At 37.7% G+C, this 21,483-nt stretch overlaps 1 protein-coding gene and 1 long non-coding RNA gene across 2 annotated transcripts; one reads left to right on the forward strand and one right to left on the reverse strand.

Annotated features, from left to right (window-relative positions):
• Window positions 1-820: 820 nt before the first annotated feature.
• On the forward strand, window positions 821-2,561 carry LOC139858381 (probable N-acetyltransferase HLS1). Its single transcript, XM_071847238.1, has 3 exons — window positions 821-1,062; window positions 1,161-1,348; window positions 1,613-2,561. Exons 1-3 carry the CDS (start codon window positions 874-876, stop codon window positions 2,460-2,462), a joined length of 1,227 nt encoding a protein of 408 aa, XP_071703339.1. The 5' UTR covers window positions 821-873; the 3' UTR covers window positions 2,463-2,561.
• Window positions 2,562-4,446: 1,885 nt separating this feature from the next.
• Window positions 4,447-5,698, reverse strand: LOC139856892 (uncharacterized). The gene is made up of 3 exons (XR_011762209.1): window positions 5,654-5,698; window positions 5,119-5,178; window positions 4,447-4,650 (listed from the first exon to the last, which is right to left on the reverse strand). It is a non-coding gene; the product is annotated as an uncharacterized lncRNA (long non-coding RNA).
• Window positions 5,699-21,483: the final 15,785 nt, after the last annotated feature.

Below are 21,483 nucleotides of genomic sequence, written 5' to 3' on the forward strand. Positions count from 1 at the left end.
CCCACACACCTATTTTAACCTTTTACTCTTCTAATAATACTCAATTGGTGTGTGAGGATCAAAAAAGTGTGTGTGAGAATCATCCCCCTATTATTATTATTATTATTATTATTATTATTATTATTATTATTATTATTATTATATTATTATTATTATTATTATTATTATTATTATTATTATTATTATTATTATTATTATTATTATTATTATTATGCCACTACTCAAGATGACAGGAAAAAACCAAGTTATCCCCACAAATACAATGTTTTATTTTGATATGTCAAAGATGATTAAGATTATGTTGTATACTTGTATGTATATAATATATAAAATATAAATAAAATATATTTACATGTATGTCGACCAGAATATATCAAGTTTTAGTTAGATACAGTACAAATTTTATTCAAAAATCTTAATCTTAACCAGTCTTAACTAGCAATGATTATAAAAGCGAAGGGTCACATCTAATCTAATATAAAAAGATTAAATTCAGAATAAAGATGAGAGAGATTGATAGACTGCGCAGCCATAGCCGCCAAATTTTCCTCCTTTTTTTTACGTCATCCAAATTAAAATTTGCAATTGAGAGTATAAACAAATAACTTTTTCTAACAAAAATAAAGCGCATTATAATGCTTAAAATAATGAAAATACATAAAAGTGGGTACCCCTATATCATATAAATACATCCATACTGAAAAGAAGAGAGCACCCTCCCTCTACATTTCCTCTCACATCACATCTCATCTATAATATGTAAAGTTAATAACGGCCTATTTTTTCCGTTAAAATTAATCATTTTCCGGCACCTTTACATTCGATTTACACCATAAATACCATAATCTTTTCATATATCTTCAACGCTAAAAAATGTCAGAACAAGGTTGTGATAATATGATGATTATAATAAGAGAATACAACCATAAAACCGATTATGAAAGAGTTGAACGAGTTGAGAGTAGTTGTGAAGTGGGTCCCAACGGTGAACTATCTTTATTCACCGATCTTTTAGGTGATCCTATTTGTAGAGTTCGTAACTCTCCTGCTTATCTCATGCTGGTAAATTTTAATATTTTACGTTCTTTTATTTATTTCTTTTACACCAATGACATTGTAGTAATTAATATTAATAGTTCTAATGAAAGTTTAATTTATAGGTGGCGGAAACCGTTAGTAACGGCGTGAATGAAAAGGCTGAAATAGTGGGTATGATTAGAGGTTGTATAAAAACCGTTACTTGTGGACAAAAACTCTCCCGGAATATGCCCGGCGAACTATCCAAACTTGTACCGGTTTATACTAAACTTGCCTATATTTTAGGCCTACGTGTTTCTCCGTTTCACCGGTAAATTCAATCTCCGGCTAGTACTATTAGTCATAAGTCATACTCATCATAAACATATGTATTTTAAAAAATAATTTATAATTTTGGTTATTGCTAAATATGGAAAATATAACTCTACCCATATTGGAAAAGATGGGAAAGATTTTTTCTTTGAATGATATTTTGGTTTTTAACTGAAAATAGAAACAAATTTTTTTTTTTTTTCTTCTTCTTCTGAAGGTGTTGATTAAAATTAAATTTTAAAATTATTTTTTAATTTTGCAGGAGGATGGGAATAGGGTTAAAGTTGGTTAGTAAAATAGAAGAATGGTTTAGAGATAACGGCGCCGAGTATTCCTACATAGCAACTGACGACGCTAACGGACCGTCCGTTAATCTCTTCACGGTAAAATGTGGTTACTCTAAATTCCGTACACCTTCCGTCTTAGTCCACCCGGTTTTCGCTCACCGTCTTCCGGTCAGCCACCGTGTAACGGTCATCAAACTGTCGCCATCCGAGGCCGAGTCACTCTACCGTCACCGGTTCTCAACTACCGAGTTTTTCCCGCGCGACATTGACTCGGTACTGAACAATCAGCTCAACTTAGGCACTTTTCTAGCGATACCAAAAGAATACATTTGGGCCGGGCCGGGTAAATTTCTATCCGACCCGCCAGAGAATTGGGCGGTTATGAGTGTATGGAACTGTAAAGACGTGTTTAAGTTAGAAGTAAAAGGTGCATCAAGATTACGAAAATGTTTCGCTAAAACAACACGGGTTTTAGACACGTTTTTCCCGTTTTTAAAGTTACCTTCATTACCCAAGATCTTTAGTCCATTTGGGCTCCATATGTTATATGGGTTAGGCGGGTCGGGCCCAATGTACACAAGGTTTGCAAAATCTTTGTTTGGGTTCGCACATAACTTAGCAAAAGAATGCAAATGTGGGGTGGTGGCAACTGAGGTGTCAAGTGAGGATCCGCTTAAGTTAGCAATACCACATTGGAAGGTGCTATCGTTCACGGATTTGTGGTGTATAAAAAGATTAGGGGAAGACTACAGTGACGGAAGTGTTGGTGACTGGAGAAAGTCACAGCCTAGTTTATCTATTTTTGTTGATCCTAGAGAGTTCTAACTTTTTTGTAACTATTTAGTTGGTTGTCTAGTTTACTTGCTCAAGGCTTTGTTGTCCACTTGTTACTTTTTGAAGCCTTTTTCTATCATAAGCTTATTATTAATCCGTAGTTTAAACCTTTTGTTTTATTTAATGGTTTGGTGGTGAAAGAAATGAGTAGCAAATGTGTTTCATGGGTATTATGTACGTAGTATATCCTTAAGTGGGACCTATCTTTTTGGTAAATGAATAAACTTTTTTTTTTTAAATCAATCCATAAATCTTGATTCATTATGCAATTTTGTTCTAAAAGTTCAAGTGACTAACCATACATCTCCGATTTATGGTTTGATGTTGTTTTATAACTATCAACTTCTAATAACCGACGTACTTACTAGAGTACTGATTTTTACACCACTAATTTTGTTCACACACCACCAAACATCTATTATATGATGTCATGTAGTACTACTTAATTTTATCATTTGTTCAACTAATTATACATAAATAAATTTTCTAAGCATAGCTCTTGGTGCTACAAATAAAAAAGAATATAAAAACTATTGTATTTTTTCGCATTTATAATTATCAAAAAGAACTAATAATTGCACATGGAAAAGCGTAAACACTACACCGTTTACACAGTGGCGGATCTAGGATTGATAGTCACTGGTGTCACCGGTTAAAAGCCTTGAAAAATTTCTACTGAATGTCTCATTTCAATTGTATCACTCAAAAAAATGTACACTATCTAGTTGTGTCACTAGTTAAAAACTCAAAAAAACTTCTACTACATCGCGTATTTCAATGGTATTTCGTGTCATCACTGGGTACTATTTAGATCCGCCCCTGGTTTACACACAGATTTTTACAAACTTTTTAAAATTGTGATTTTTTTTTTTTTTGTTAAATTCTACACATATTACATTTGTAAGCGTGTATTATAATAATAGTTTCATACATAAAGTTATAAAGAAATTTTTTTTACACTTATTGATGTGTAAAATAAATATAATCATATTTAAGAATGTTAAGATGTATTTGTCGCACTAGATTAGTTCACACTACCACTTACATGAAAAATGAAGTATAACAAATTTATTCACACTTTTAAATGTGATTAAATTTGTTTTTATACACTAATAAGTGTGAACATTTTTTGTTTAATTTTTATTGTGAAACTATAATTATATTCAACAATTATACATGTCACAAGCTTATGAAAATTCGTAAATGTGACGAATTTAAATAAAAAGTTTGCCATTTATATAAGCGTGAAGAATTATTTTCAAAGAAATGGTTAATTTGTTGTAGTAACACGAATTAGACATAAGTCACATAACAAATTGATCTTTGCAGTATAATGCGTGAACACATTTTACATACTTCGTGATTTTTTTTATATTTTATTGTTGTGTAATTTTATTTTATTCTTATGTATATATGTCAAAAAAAAAAAAAAAAAAATTATGCTCCGTATAAAATTATAAATCTGATGTATAAATAATTTCACACTTGAAAAAGCGTGTAAAGTAAAATGTGCATTAATGATATACTTGTTATTTATAGTAGTGACATGGAAATCTATATTCAAGATTCTTCTGTTTAATTTGTATTTGTAGTGTGACATCAAAATGTCTTACACATGTACTAGTATTATTGATATATTATGAATCTTTTTCTGATATTATGTTGATTCGGAAGCTTTTGATATTAGATTTGATATATGTCTATATTATTTTTTACGTGCTTTTTAAACGAGTATTCGAAATATGTCTTTTCTTTTTCAATGTTATTCCACTAAAACCATCTCATCCCACTTATATATAACTCGTTATATAGAATATTTGAGATCTAAAAAGAGAATCTTAAATTTTAATACTGATATCAATATGATTTGCAAGATTATGAGAATTATGGAATATCCAAATGAATTTGTTGGATTGTTTGAGTATTGTTAATGTAACACCGTACTTTTTACATACACATTTTTTTTAAGCACTCACAGTGAAAGACTTTAAAGTTTACACATCATATATTAATACATAGTAATATGATTACACGAAATCACAGGTGTTACGTTATTAATACAAACCAGTTGACCATATAGATTATTACAAAACATCAGAGTTATACACTGTGTCAAACATCTTGACTTGCCTTGCAAAACCCACCAAAAGCTGCTAATACACACCTGCAGGGCAAAACACTGTGGGGGAATTAGCATAACGCTAAGTGAATGACAATATCTAGGTGGACATCACTATAAGCATCAAGCACAGCTTAAAGGCACTGGTCACTAATCACTTAAAGCCATACACAAGAGGATCGGCAACCCATAGCTGATCAAGCTGGAATATACCGATAGCCCCCATTACTGAATCACTGGTATAGTCTTTCAGACGTGACGCACTCGTCATTCACACTATACCGCCAATCAGTAACGCTTGGACCTAATACTACTACCCGACACCAAGGTAAATAGCATTGAACTCTTACGTCGCACAAAACACCTCGACGCACGTCGCACAAAACACCTCGACGTTCATTGGGTGCGCACATAATCACATATAGTCACTGCACTGGTCACATACTCATTACACAGTCTAATTAAGCATTACACGGATCACTATACTTGTCACTGTATAATCACATCCATAAAGATAATCCCACTCACCTGGAAGCACAAGCACTCAGTTGTCTTATATCACTGAGTCTTCACCTTTTCGTCTATCACCTGAGAATCATCACAAAATATCTCAAGTTAGTATAGTGTTCAAGTGTTGAATCGCGCTTCATATTTAACAAAAAATATTCACAAAACAGATAGGGTTTTCGAGCACTATAAGGTTCTGTGTCCAAATCAAAGCAAAAAAAAAAAAAACACACACCAAACATATGTACACATATTCCTTTCTCAAAATCACTAAGATCTAATACTTATACACAAGATTTAGGATCAAAGTACCAAAATCCCCAATTTTATGTAAGCATGAACCCTAAAACTTAAATCACCATTTTTATACAAATTTAACTCACATCAAGCATAGCCGAATCATGCAAATATCATAACCAAGCTATAATCACTATCAATTTAAACATATACATATCTAACCATAAGATTTGATCATTACTCCTATTAGTTGTCATAACTAATAAGAACTAAATATAAATTCATATATACATGAAATAGAAATTAATCACAATAGTACCTGATACAGTAAATGGAAAGACTAGATGAACACCATATAATCTTGTGTATTTTATCCGTTATCTGAAACACAATGTATTCGTTAGGCAGTTCTAACGAAGTCCAAATCACGAAAACAGATATTTTCTGTGACCATCGTCACAAGCACATTAATTTAGTCACATAATAAATTATCAACTCATAATTTATTATTTCACTCCTTATAATTATTTCCTACAAATTACTCATAATTTAAATATCGTATTTAAATTATAATAAAAATAACACAATATACCTATTTCATCTAGGCTCATAACTAGGATGTCACAAATCTACCCCCTTAAGAAGATTCCGTCCTCGGAATCTGATCACGGTTAAACAGATGAGGGTATTTAGAGGTCATCAACTCCTCGGTCTCCCATGTAAGATTGGTGCCTAAACTATGCTTCCATTCCACACGCACCATGGGAATCTGCTTTTTACGTAACTTAGTCACTTTTCTGTCGACGATCCTCACTGGTTCTTCCAACAATTTCTTACTTGAATCTACTTTCAGATCTTGGAGCGGAAGAATTTGATTTTCATCGTCCACTTTACACTTACGAATATAGCAGTTGTTGAACGTGTCATGAATACCAGCTAACTCTGGAGGAAGATCTAACACTATGGTTTGATCGTTTAGCACTTGACGAATTCTAAAAGGACCAATGTACCTTGGAGCTATTTTTCCTCGTTTGCCGAACAGAATTACACCCTTCCAAGGTGACACTTTTAAATACACACGTTCACCCACTGCAAACGTGTAACATCCCGCCTTTTTTCGTTTACTTTCCGTTTAACTATTTTAAAGTCCGTTATATATTTATAACATCTCCCGTTGATACGTGTTTAAATTATCTCGTTTAAGTAATTCACGCACCCGCAATCGAACTCGAGGAACTAGTTTCGCCAATTGAACATAGATGTGACTAGATGGACTAGTCACACCCACCTCCCTTCTTTATTATTTTCTTTTTCCTTTTTCTAAATACTTTCACTAAATTCTCTCAAACACCAATCCAAACATTCATCATCTAAATCAAATCGAGCAAGCACCAATCCAAACAAATTACATATTTGGAATCCTTGCATCTTCCTCTTCGAATCCATACCGATTACTTCTCATTTGGGTAACTTTCTAAAATCACTAGATTTTGTGTTCTTGATGATTTTTACTTGTAAAAGTGTTAATTAGTGTCTATAGCTCAAGTCTAACATGAATATATAATTTATATGTTCGATCTCGTTATTTTAAGCAACTAGTATGAACTTGAACTTTGATGTGTTTGATTTGGTGATGTGGTTGTTTGAATGTTGTTAAATGTTATAAGTGCATGTTTTAATTGTGTTACTAGTATCACTACCTTCAATTTGTTGTGTAGGTTGTTTTAGAAAACTTCATAAACTTGATTATTGATTTTGGGGATGTTGGTTAGGGTTTGATAGAACTAAATGTGAGCATTTGATGCATTGAATGCCATGAATTGTTGTTGGTAAGTGTTTAGTTGCATTGTATGCATAATTATCTACGAAACGGCGTATCACATGTGTGCATTTAATTCCCGAATCATAATTGTGCATTTATGAAATTGAAGCATTAATGATGAGCATTAATTGATCATTTATTTTGGAAACTTGATATTTGCAATTGATGTTTTTAATTGATGAAACGTGTTTAGTTGTGTTCCTTGTTAAATTACCTTTCCAACGATATAAGATACGTGTCGTAAGAGTTTACGGTTTGTGTTTTGTGTTTAAATGAAGTTTGGATTTGGACTTGGACAATTGAAACTGACCAGGCACCAGACCACGTTAAGTGTCGCGGCGCGGCATTTGCCGTGTTTGGGTTCTGACCTACATGGTCAAAATTCGAAAAATGTTTGCTATGCTACGCACCTTCGATTCACATGTAACTTATTCTAACATGCTTATATATGAATAAAAACCTCAGAAAAATAGTTCGGGACCCGACCCGAACGTGTTGACTTTTTCGTTGACTTTGACCCGACCAAAGTTGACTTTTAATCAAACTTAACCAAATACTTATGCAATCATTCTAACATGCTTTTATACTTGTACCTTGCATGAAACTTGACAATTTGATTCTCATGCTAGAATAATCGAGTCGTAACGAGCCATAGGACTAATTGAACACTTTGACCTTTCGTGTTTACCGTTATTGATACAAACCTATTTGTTTAGGTCAAGACTAGCATTCATTCTTGCACACATTTACTTGTTGAAGTACTTTTTCATACGTGCACTCAAGGTGAGATCATAGTCCCAATTTTACTCTTTTGAACTTACATTTGGGATGAGAAAACATAAACGTTTCTTTTTAACTAAGTGAACACAAGTACAGGAAAACAAACATTCTACATACGAGTTTAGAACAAAATCCTCAATTCGATTATCATTAGTTACACTTGCCAGGTGTAAGCGAGAACTTATGTTGTATGGATCCATATGGGTTTGACAAACCCTCATTCAAACGGTTCGCTACCGTTTACGAATGGAATATATTTTTGAGAAACAGTGTATGTTCTAACACTATTGTGATGGGGTTCTATGGAAGGAATTTTAAGCATTGATAATTGGGTGCTTGTGAATATTAACTTTTGGAATGTATCACTATTATATCAATGTTACAAATCTTGTGGTTCACTTGTACTTACTTACTTAAACCTATGATTTCACCAACGTTTTCGTCGACAGATTTCTATGTTTTTCTCAGGTCCTTGAATGTTTTGTGATACATGCTTCCACTCATTACTTTTGATACTTGCTTGGATGTCGAGTATACATGCATAAATGGAGCGTCTTTTGGGTACTTTCAAATTGTGTCGCATATGTTTCAATTGTACTTTATACTTTGTTATGTAACTAATTGTCGAACTACTTTGTAAACCTTGAAACATCTTTACTTTTGAAATGAATGCGACATACTTTTGGTCAAACGTTGTTTTAAAGACTTATGACCACGTAACGGGACCTAAGTAGACGGCGCCGTCAATGACGATTTTGTCGGGTCACTACAGATGGTATCGGAGCGTTGGTTGTAGGAATTTAGAGTTCATTGGTGTCAACCCCGAGTCATAGGGTACATTAGTGAGTCTAGACTACAACCGGCATATAGACTTGAAGTAGGAATTATTTGACTACTTGTGCATCTATACTCGAACGTTTCTACTCATATCTACTCTTATTTCATCTTAATCTCACGTTGTTTAATTTGATTGACACGCCACCTTGACTATATGAAATGATGTCGAATGCACATATGAATCAGGGTAATATAATTTCCGGGATTATATTACGGTGACTCGTATGAACGTTCTGACATTATGACATAAAGAATTTAAGGCGAGTCAAGGAAAATTTTCTCTCTATCCTTATTCCATATCATGATTAGTATTATTGAAAATACTAATCAACGGTATTCTTTTGTTTTGAAGGAACAATGCCTCCTCGTGGTGTGCCACGCCATGAGACACCCGAACAAGCTTTACAACGAATGATAGCCACCCTCGTGGATGCGGCCATGGCCGGTCACTCCTCTAACAACAACAATAACAACAACCATAACAACAACAATCAAGGGGCTGGTAACTCAAGCGAAGGGTGCTCCTACAAAGCCTTCATGGGGTGCAAACCTCATACTTTTGATGGGACCGGGGGACCGGTTACTCTCACTCGATGGTTCGAACAAACGGAGGCCGTCTTTAGCATAAGCGGTTGTCGGGACCAAGATAAGGTCAAATACTCCACTCACACTTTCGCCGGTGTCGCCCTCACATGGTGGAACACCTATGTACAATCGATGGGCACCGATGAAGCTCACACCCTCTCTTGGGCCGACTTAAGGGAAAAGATGATCGTCGAATATTTCCCTCGCGAAGAAACCCGAAGGCTCGAACAAGAGCTAAGAACTTTGAAAGCGGTCGGAAACGACCTCAAGGCTTATAATCAACGATTTTCCGAACTAGCCTTGATGTGCCCAAACCTTGTGAACCCCGAATCTTTAAGGGTTGAACTTTACATGGATGGTCTTCCAAAGAGCATCAAACACGGGGTAATGTCATCCAAACCCACTAATTATCAAGAAGCTTTGAACATGGCCCGCAAGTTGATAGAAACGGTGGACGAAATTGTAGTGCCGGCACCTAAAGCCGAGGATAAGTCGGGTAACAACAAAAGAAAATGGGAAGCCCCTCAATCAAGCAACAACAACTTTGCCAAGAAGCCTTTCACCTCCGACGGCAAGAAGGGTTATGCCGGAAACCTACCTCTTTGCAACAAATGCAACAAACATCACTTTGGTGAATGTGGCAAGCTAATTTGCCATCGGTGCCAAGGAGTTGGTCATAAGGCCAATGAATGTAAAAGTGTCACCCCCGTCGCTCGAAAGGGGCCCAATACACCAAAGACGGGCACTTGTTACGAATGTGGCCAAACGGACCATTATAGAAATGCATGCCCGAAGAAGAAAGATAACCCCAACACGCGCGGCCGAGCTTTCAACATCAACACCGAGGAATCCCGAGATGACAATGAGTTAGTCACGGGTACGTTTCTTCTCAACAACACTTATGTTACTTGTTTATTCGATTCGGGTGCCGATAAGAGTTTTGTATCCAAGACTTTGACTCATTCTTTTAGCACTCCACCACTTCCTTTAGATACCACTTATACCATTGAAGTGGCCAACGGGAAACTATTGAGTGCCGACACATATTACCGGGGGTGTACGTTAAACATTTTGGGTAATGAGTTTGAAATTGACTTGATACCCATGGAACTAGGAAGCTTCGATGTAATAATCGGTATGAATTGGTTAGCCAAAACGAAATCTCACATCCTTTGTGATCTTAACCTAATCCAAATTCCTATCGAGAATGGTGAACCCTTGATTGTTTATGGCGATAAGAGTTGCACCGGACTCAACCTCGTTTCGTGCCTTAAAGTTAGAAAACTACTCCATAAGTGTTGTTTTGCGATCCTTGCCCACGTTAAGAAAGTCGAGTCCGATGAGAAGCATATCGATGATGTGCCAATTGTTAGCGACTTTTCCGATGTATTTCCCGACGAATTGCCGGGTCTTCCACCTCATCGACCGGTAGAATTTCAAATCGATCTTATTCCGGGAGCCACACCCGTAGCACGTGCACCATATAGACTTACTCCCTCCGAAATGCAAGAATTGCAAAGTCAAATCCAAGAACTACTTGACCGTGGTTTCATCCAACCTAGCCATTCACCATGGGGCGCTACGATTTTGTTTGTTAAAAAGAAAGACGGATCCCTACGAATGTACATCGATTATCGTGAACTAAATAAATTGATGGTTAAGAACCGATATCCTCTTCCTCGCATCGATGACCTCTTTGATCAACTACAAGGATCTCGTGTATATTTTAAAATCGATCTCCGCTCGGGTTATCATCAATTAAGGGTTAAGGGGGAAGATGTCTCCAAAACCGCTTTCCGGACTCGTTATGGTAGTTATGAATTTCTTGTTATGCCATTTGGTCCCACTAACGCACCGGTGGTGTTCATGGATCTTATGAACCGCGTGTGCAAACCGTATCTCGATAAATTTGTTATTGTGTTCATCGATGACATCTTGGTCTATTCTAAAAGCGAAGAAGAGCACGAACAACATCTCCGACTTGTGCTTGAACTCTTGAGACAAGAACGACTCTATGCCAAATTCTCCAAGTGTGAATTTTGGTTGAAGGAAGTTCAATTTCTTGGTCATGTTGTAAGTGATCAAGGTATTAAAGTCGATCCATCAAAAATCGAAGCCATTAGTAAATGGGAGACTCCTACCACTCCTACTCACATTCGTCAATTCTTGAGTCTCGCCAGGTACTATCGTAGATTCATCGAAAACTTCTCCTTGGTTGCTCATCCTCTAACCGCGTTAACTCATAAGGGAAAGAAATTCATTTGGGCGACCGAACAAGAATCCGCATTTCAAATCTTGAAGACAAAGCTAACCACCGCTCCTATATTGTCACTTCTCGAAGGCAATGATGATTTTGTTGTATATTGCGATGCCTCGAAACATGGTTTTGGGTGTGTATTGATGTAACGAAAGAAAGTCATTGCTTATGCCTCTCGACAATTGAAAATTTATGAACGGAACTATACAACACATGATCTCGAACTCTGAGCCGTTGTCTTCGCACTTAAAATGTGGAGACATTATCTATATAGAACCAAAAGTACCATCTTCACCGATCACAAAAGCCTTCAACACATCTTCGATCAAAAGCAACTAAACATGAGACAACGACGGTGGATTGAAACTTAAAACGATTATGATTGCGAGCTTCGTTACCATCCCGGGAAGGCAAACGTAGTAGCCGATGCCTTAAGTCGAAAAGAAAGAGCGGCGCCTCTTCGTGTCCGAGCTTTAAACATCACCATCCACACCAACCTTAATAGTCAAATTCGTGTAGCCCAAGACGAAGCTCTCAAGGATGAAAACATCTCTCTCGAACACTTGAACGTCCTCACCTCTCGATTCGAAGTTAAAGAAACCGGACTCCGATTTTTCACCGGAAGAATTTGGGTACCAAGTTATGGGGACTTACAAAGCCTTATTTTAGACGAAGCCCATAAGTCAAGATATTCGATTCACCTCGGTGCCAATAAGAAGTACAACGACCTTAAAGAATAATATTGCTGGCCGAACATTAAAAGGGACGTTGCTACTTACGTTGGAAAATGCCTAACTTGCTCCAAAGTCAAAGCCGAACATCAAAGACCGTCCGAACTACTTCAACAACCCGAAATCCCGCAATGGAAGTGGGAAAGGATAACGATGGATTTTATCACCAAACTACCAAAGACGGTTAGTGGTTATGATACTATTTGGGTTATTATTGACCATCTCACCAAATCCGCGCACTTAATAGCCATGAAGGAAACCGACAACATGGAGAAACTCGCACAACTTTACATTAAAGAAATCGTAACCCGACACGGTGTACCCTTATCGACTATCTCCGACGGAGATGGCCGTTTTCTTTCTAGATTTTGGCGTACCTTACAAGAAGCGTTGGGGACGCGTTTAGACATGAGCACCGCATATCATCCACAAACCGACGGGCAAAGTGAACGCACAATTCAAACCTTGGAAGACATGCTACGAGCTTGCGTTGTCGACTTTGGAAAAGCTTGGGATAAGCACTTACCTCTCGCCAAATTCTCCTACAACAATAGTTATCACGCGAGTATTAACGCCGCACCATTCGAGGTTTTATATGGCCGAAAATGTCGTTCACCTCTTTGTTGGGCTGCAGTAGGCGACACATAAATCACCAGACCCGGACTCATTCATGAAACAACCGAGATGATCGTTCAAATCCGAGATAGGCTTAGGACGGCCCGAAGACGTCAAAAGAGCTATACCGACAAACGATGCAACGACCTTGAATTTCAAGTCGGTGATAGCGTAATGTTAAAAGTCACACCTTGTAAAGGTGCAATCCGTTTAGGGAAATGCGGGAAGCTAAATCCGCGTTATATTGGTCCTTTCGAAATCTTGGAGCGTGTTGGAACCGTTGTTTATCGTTTAGATCTTCCGCCTCAATTGAGCTCCGTTCACCCTACCTTTCATGTATCAAACTTGAAGAAGTGCCTTGCCGAACCCGATATCATCATTCCTCTCGAGGAGCTTACTATTGATGACAAACTTCATTTTGTGGAAGAACCGGTTGAAATTGTGGACACCTTCGTCAAAACGTTAAAATAAAGCCAAATTCCAATTGTCCAGGTCCGTTGGAACGCCAAAAGGGGACCCGAGTTTACTTGGGAAAGACAAGATCAAATGCAAAGGAAGTACCATCATCTATTCGCGGATGCGGAAATGCAAGATCCCGAGGAAGAAACAACGACTACTACGCCTACTTAAATTTCGGGACGAAATTTCTTTTAAGGAGTAGGTAATGTAACATCCCGCCTTTTTCCGTTTACTTTCCGTTTAACTATTTTAAAGTCCGTTATATATTTATAACATCTTCCGTTGATACACGTTTAAATTATCTCGTTTAGGTAATTCACTCACCCGCAACCGAACTCGAGGGACTAGTTTCGCCAATTGAACATAGATGTGACTAGATGGACTAGTCACACCCACCTCCCTTCTTTATTCTTTTCTTTTTCCTTTTTATAAATACTTTCACTAAATTCTCTCAAACACCAATCCAAACATTCATCATCTAAATCAAATCGAGCAAGCACCAATCCAAACAAATTACATATTTGGAATCCTTGCATCTTCCTCTTCGAATCCATATCGATTACTTCTCATTTGGGTAACTTTCTAAAATCACTAGATTTTGTGTTCTTGATGATTTTTACTTGTAAAAGTGTTAATTAGTGTCTATGGCTCAAGTCTAACATGAATACATAATTTATATGTTCGATCTCGTTATTTTAAGCAACTAGTATGAACTTGAACTTTGATGTGTTTGATTTGGTGATTTGGTTGCTTGAATGTTGTTAAATGTTATAAGTGCATGTTTTAATTGTGTTACTAGTATCACTAGCTTCAATTTGATGTGTAGGTTGTTTTAGAAAAATTCATAAACTTGATTATTGATTTTGGGGATGTTGGTTAGGGTTTGATAGAACTAAATGTGAGCATTTGATGCATTGAATGCCATGAATTTTTGTTGGTAAGTGTTTAGTTGCATTGTATGCATAATTATCTACGAAACGGCGTATCACGTGTGTGCATTTAATTCTCGAATCATAATTGTGCATTTATGAAATTGAAGCATTAATGATGAGCATTAATTGATCATTTATTTTGGAAACTTGATATTTGCAATTGATGTTTTTATTGATGAAACGTATTTAGTTATGTTCCTTGTCAAATTATCTTTCCAACGATATAAGATACGTGTCGTAAGAGTTTACGGTTTGTGTTTTGTGTTTAAATGAAGTTTGGATTTGGACTTGGACAATTGAAACTGACCAGGCACCAGACCACGTTAAGTGTCGCGGTGCGGCCCCCTTTGGTCGCGGCGCGACATTTGCCGTGTTTGGGTTCTGACCTACATGGTCAAAATTCAAAAAATGTTTGCTATGCTACGCACCTCCGATTCACATGTACCTTGTTCTAACATGCTTATATATGAATAAAAACCTCAGAAAAATAGTTCGGGACCCGACCCGAACGTGTTGACTTTTTCATTGACTTTGACCCGATCAAAGTTGACTTTTAATCAAACTTAACCAAATACTTATGAAATCATTCTAACATGCTTTTATACTTGTACCTTGCATAAAACTTGACAATTTGATTCACATGCTAGAATAATCGAGTCGTAACGAGCCATATGACTAATTGAACACTTTGACCTTTCGTGATTACCGTTATTGATACAAACCTATTTGTCTAGGTGAAGACTAGCATTCGTTCTTGCACACGTTTACTTGTTGAAGTACTTTTTCATACGTGCACTCAAGGTGAGATCATAGTCCCACTTTTACTCTTTTGAACTTACATTTGGGATGAGAAAACATAAACGTTTCTTTTTAACTAAGTGAACACAAGTACAGGAAAACAAACATTCTACATACGCGTTTAGAACAAAATCCTCAATTTGATTATCATTAGTTACACTTGCCAGGTGTAACCGAGAACTTATGTTGTATGGATCCATATGGGTTTGACAAATCCTCATTCAAACGGTTCGCTACCGTTTACGAATGGAATATATTTTCGAGAAACAGTGTATGTTCTAACACTATTGTGATGGGGTTCTATGGAAGGAATGTTAAGCATTGATAATTGGGTGCTCGTGAATATCAACTTTTGGAATGTATCACTATTATATCAATGTTACAAATCTTGTGGTTCACTTGTACTTACTTACTTAAACCTAGGGGTGTTCACAAAACCGTCAAACCGCGAAAACCGGCCGGACCGGACCGATTTTTTGGTTCGGTCCAGTTTTGGATATTAGTGGTCCGGTCGCCGGTTTTAAGATCTCCATACCGCGAAACTCGGTCCAATTTGCGATTTCATTAGGCCACCGACCGGTTAAACCGGACCGGACCGGACTAACCATCATTATTCTAGACATTGGCCCATCAGTCAACTGTGATTTTAATCGGTGTATCAAGGGCTGAAAAGGTTGAACCTGAAACCATTTTCGTTTGTTCCTATAGAGACAAAAAACTTTATGTTTTGTGGAATCAAATTCATGTGTTTGTTTGTTTAGAATGAACTGAAGGAACATATTGATTCCTTCTGTGAAGAGTCTGTGTTTGTCCTCTTGTTTTGGTTTTGTTAACAGATCTAAGCCTACCCATTCTTTATTTCCTTGTTTTACTAAGCTAAAATATCAAAAAGCAAAATTAATTTCTATAATTTATTTGGTCAGTTTTTGGCTTTTAACATTCATGTTGCGTTCTCGAGCATGTATGCATGTTTATCTGAAAGGTTAAAAAAAGAGGCTGTGTTGATAATTTACCACTTCTTAATGAAAAGTAACAAATTACTTATTCAATGCTCTATCAAAAAAGTGAAGTTCAAAACCGTCAAACCGGACCGGACCAAACCGGACCAAACCAACTAGTTAGACGACTTTCTTGGTCTGCTTTGGTTTTATATTTGTTGAAACCGTGGTTGCCGGTTTGGTTTGAGACTCAGTCCAAACCGGACCAAACCGGACCGTGAACACCCCTACTTAAACCTATGATTTCACCAATATTTTCGTTGACAGATTTCTATGTTTTTCTCAGGTCCTTGAACATTTTGTGATACATGCTTCCGCTCATTACTTTTGATACTTGCTTGGATGTCGAGTATACATGCATACATGGAGCGTCTTTTGGCTACTTTCAAATTGTGTCGCATATGTTTCAATTGTACTTTATACTTTGTTAGGTAACTAATTGTCGAACTACTTTGTAAACCTTGAAACATCTTTACTTTTGACATGAATGCGACATACTTTTGGTCAAACGTTGTTTTAAAGACTTATGACCACATAACGGGACCTTAGTAGACGGCGCCGTCAATGCCGATTTTGTCGGGTCGCTACAAACCGTCATTGGTCGTCGACGAGGATCTGCATACATCTTTTGTCGATCTCTTGCAGCTTTCAGCTTTTCACGTGCAATGGCCACTTTTTCCACAGTCTGCTGCACAATTTCTGGACCCGCAAACTGTTTCTCACCTGCCTCCAACCAACACGATGGAGTTCGACACTTTCTACCATACAACATTTCATAAGGCGGCATCATGCCAATACTTGAATGATAGGAATTGTTGTAAGAAAATTCGATCAATGGAAGATGATAATCCCACGATCCACCATACTCTAACACACAAGCCCTTAACATATCCTCTAAAGTCTGAATAGTTCGTTCACTTTGACCGTCAGTCTGAGGATGATAAGATGTACTAAGGTTGACACGAGTACCTAAATTCTCTTGTAGACTATTCCAAAAACTAGACACAAATCTTGAATCTCTATCTGACACAATAGACAACGGTATCCCATGTCGTGATACTATTTCATTTAGGTACAACTGAGCTAATTTGGTCAACAATGTTGTTTCACTGGTAGCTAGAAAATGCGCACTTTTGGTTAAACGGTCCACTATTACCCAAATCATGTCATTTCCTTTCTGGGTTCTGGGTAGCTTTGTCACAAAATTCATGGTGATATGTTCCCATTTCCACTCTGGAATCTCTAATTGACGCAAAGACCCATACGGTTTCTGGTGTTCTGCTTTCACTTGGGCACAAATATGACACTTTCTAACGTATTGTGTGACGTCTGCTTTCATAGTTGGCTACCAATATAACACTTTCAGATCATGGTACATTTTTGTACTACCGGGATGCACAGATAATCTCGATTTATGTGCTTCATTTAAGATTAAATCTCGCAATCCACCAAGCAACGGCACCCAAACTCGTTCACGATAAGTCTTTAATCCTCGAGAATCATTCATCAATTCTTCCTTTCTTTTCACCATTAACTCAGATTTCAAATGTTCATCTTGTAATACTTCAATTTGAGTTATCTTTAGTCGATCAACTAAATCGGACACAATCTCAATTCGCATAAATTTTACACTGTCAGCGAATTTCTTACGACTTAACGCATCAGCCACGACGTTTGCCTTGCCAGGATGATATCTGATTTCGCAGTCGTAATCCTTAATTAGTTCTTGCCACCGTCTCTGGCGTATATTCATCTCTTTCTGCGAAAAAATATACTGTAAACTTTTATGATCGGTGCAGATAACACAATGCGTACCATAAAGATAATGTCTCCATAACTTTAACGCAAACACTACTGCAGCCATTTCTAAGTCGTGCGCTGGGTAATTATTTTCACTCGATTTTAATTGACGCATACGCGATTACACGATCTTTTTGCATTAATACACAACCTAAACCGGATAAGGATGCATCGCAGTACACAACGAAGTCATCGGATCCCTTAGGTAAAGTTAACACTGGTGCTTGACACAATAAACTTTTCAAAGTCTGAAACGCAGTTTCCTGTTCATTACCCCACTGAAAAGACACATCATTTCTAGTTAACTTTGTCAAAGAACTTGCAATATTTGAAAAATATTTAATAAATCGTCGGTAGTAGCCGGCAAATCCTAGAAAACTCTTGATTTCTGTCAGATTCCTTGGTGAATTCCAATTCATCATAGCTTCAATTTTAGACGGATCCACTTTTATACCTTCTGCACAGATAATATGACCCAAAAATTGAACTTCACGTAACCAGAACTCACACTTGGAAAATTTTGCATATAGTTGTTCACGTTTCAAGAGTTCCAACACTTGTCTTAAATGCTCAGCATGCTCGGATTCAGTTTTGGAGTACACTAAGATGTCATCAATGAACACGATAACAAACTTATTCAAAAACGGTTTATACACTCTATTCATAAGAACCATAAAAATTACTGGAGTATTGGTTAACCCAAACGGCATCACTAAGAACTCATAATGACCATAACGAGTACGAAATGCAGTCTTAGGAATGTCAGATCTAGCAACACGAACCTGGTGATATCCCGAACGTAGATCTATTTTTGAAAAGAACGAAGCTCCTTGAAGCTGATCGAATAAGTCATCTATCCTCGGAAGCGGATACTTATTCTTCACTGTTCTTTTATTTAATTCATGATAATCTATACACATTCGGACGTACCATCTTTCTTTTTCACGAATAACACTGGTGCACCCCACGGCGAAGAACTCGGACGAATGAACCCGCGGTCCAACAATTCTTGAATTTGAGACATCATTTCACGAATTTCTGAAGGAGCTAATCTATACGGAGCTTTAGCAACCGGCGTAGCCCCTGGCACTAACTCGATCTTATATTCAACTTCCCTGATCGGCGGTAAGCCTGGCAATTCATCTGGGAACACTTCTGGGTATTCAGACACCACAGGAATATCGGACACTACTTTCTTTTCCTTCTTTACATCGATCACATAAGTTAAGAAAGAATCACATCCCTTAGACAAAGATTTCCGAGCTTTCATCATCGACAATAATGAACAACGGAACCCACCGCGATCACCACGAGCCACTACTCGTTTCCCACCAGCCATCGGAAAAGAGATAACTTTCATATCGCACTTAATACTGGCCTTATGGTCACTAAGCCAATTCATGCCTAGCACTACATTAAAGCTTGGTATAGGCATCACTAAACAAGTCACGGGGAAAAGACTACCCTCTATGTCAATAGTAATTCCAGACACAAACTTTGTAACTGGAACTGTCCTACCATCACCTACTTCGACGCTTAAGGGTTCATTTATTACACTAACAGGCACATTTAACTTAGCACAAAATGTAGTTGACACAAACGAGCAAATTGCTCCACAGTCAAATAGTACACGAGCCGGCACAGAATTTACTAAGAACATAACGGTGATTGCATCGTCAGTAGCAGTGGCAGCGTCTACTGACATCTGAAAGGCTCTAGCTTCAGGTTGTGGAGGATTCTTGCGCTTCTGCCCCACAAAGGAAGCATAAGATCCTCCAGCTGACACGGCACGTACCCCTGACCCGGACCCCACCCCGGAATAACTCTTTCTTGCAGCTGGACACTCTGCAGATCTGTGACCCTCTTTTTGACAATTCTAACACACATTTATTCTTAAATGAACAATCTTGAGGCTCATGTCCCACTGTACCACAACGCAAACAACGTTTCGTCAAGGTTGTACACTGCCCACTATGCGAAAACTTACACATTCTACACCATGTCTTCTGACTGCTTGGTACTGATCCACCCTGGCTAGATTTCCCTTTTGGCTTAAATCGACTTGATTTCTTTAATTGCTGGCTAGACTGACTTGTCGCTGGTTTCACTTGCGACACACTTTCAATTTTCACACTTCTAGCTGCCTTAATATCACTTTCAGTTATCTTTGCCAACATGTGCGCTTGTGACAAAGTCGTAGCAAGTCTTGCAATCATGCGATACTCAGGTCGCAAAATTTCTACAAACCGTTGCACTCTGTACTTTTCGTCAGGTATCCACTGATGCACGAACCTTAACTTGTCCATAAACTACTCAAACGCTTCATCGACTGTCATTTCTTCAGTCATCGTCATTTGCATGAACTCTTGCTTCAATCGATTGATATTAAATGCGGTGCAGTACTGCTCCTGGACCTTTGCAAAAAATTGTTCCCACGTGACCTGATTGAGTTGCTCTTCGAACAACGGAGCAGTAATTGTATCCCACCAAACCATAGCTCGATTCTTTAACAGTCGGCTGGCATAAGTTACCCGCAATTCTGGTTCACATTGACAGGCTTTCAGTGCCCGTTCAACTTCCCTTAGCCAATTCATTGTCACAATCGGATCGCGATGACCCGAATACTCAGACGGCTTGCAGTCCATAAACTGCTTGAACGTACATTTTTTCTTCTCCTTCACCACTTGCTGAAACATAGGAGTTTGAAATGGATTCATTGTCGCATACTGATATTGAAGAGGGTACTGGTATTGTTGGGAAGATTAATATGGCACTTGAGGTATAACTTGAGGTTAAGACTGGAATGGTTGATAAGCACTACCCGATAGGCCAGATGTATACTGAGTACCAGTAAACCCTGGAGGTATCGGTGGATCATTAGCTTCAGACACCACAGATGAATGCCTGATGCGGTCCTCCAATTCCTTTACCTTTTCTCGAGTTTCCTGTAATTGACTTTCTAGCTGATGAACATATTCATCTGGATCACTTTCGGGACTATGTTCCACTGATGGCGCTCTAAATATTCCGGGTCCGGGAGTCACAGGGGCATTGTTATTTCTGGTCTGGTCAGCCATACCTGTCTGCAAACACATCATCTCACAAAAGCTTAGTTGATAACCTCTTAGCACCTATCACTAAGCACAATCACCTAGACACATATCTCTACATTCACTTATTCTCCACTCGGATGTTTGACACGACACATTCATAAGTTTGGGAGTAAGTGTAACACCCCAAACCAAACCACGAACAACCCGCGTAAAAATAACAAATAAATTTTTTTTGCCGCGCCATATGGCCGCGCGGCGCGCCAAACTGGTCTGTCCCAAAAGTCATGAAACGCGAAAAAGATCGGCCACTTCCCGACATAATTAGACAAAACGCTTTTAACAACATATTCAAATATGTAAAACTAACACATTCCATTAATAAAAATGAGGTTTACGAAGCGGGGCCCACATCGGCCGTTTTATGAGTTTAATACAAAATATGAGTTTCGACCATCAAAAGTTTAAGTACCAAACTACACTAC

Source organism: Rutidosis leptorrhynchoides, chromosome 7 (assembly GCF_046630445.1).
Source record: "Rutidosis leptorrhynchoides isolate AG116_Rl617_1_P2 chromosome 7, CSIRO_AGI_Rlap_v1, whole genome shotgun sequence".
Taxonomy (NCBI): domain Eukaryota; kingdom Viridiplantae; phylum Streptophyta; class Magnoliopsida; order Asterales; family Asteraceae; genus Rutidosis; species Rutidosis leptorrhynchoides.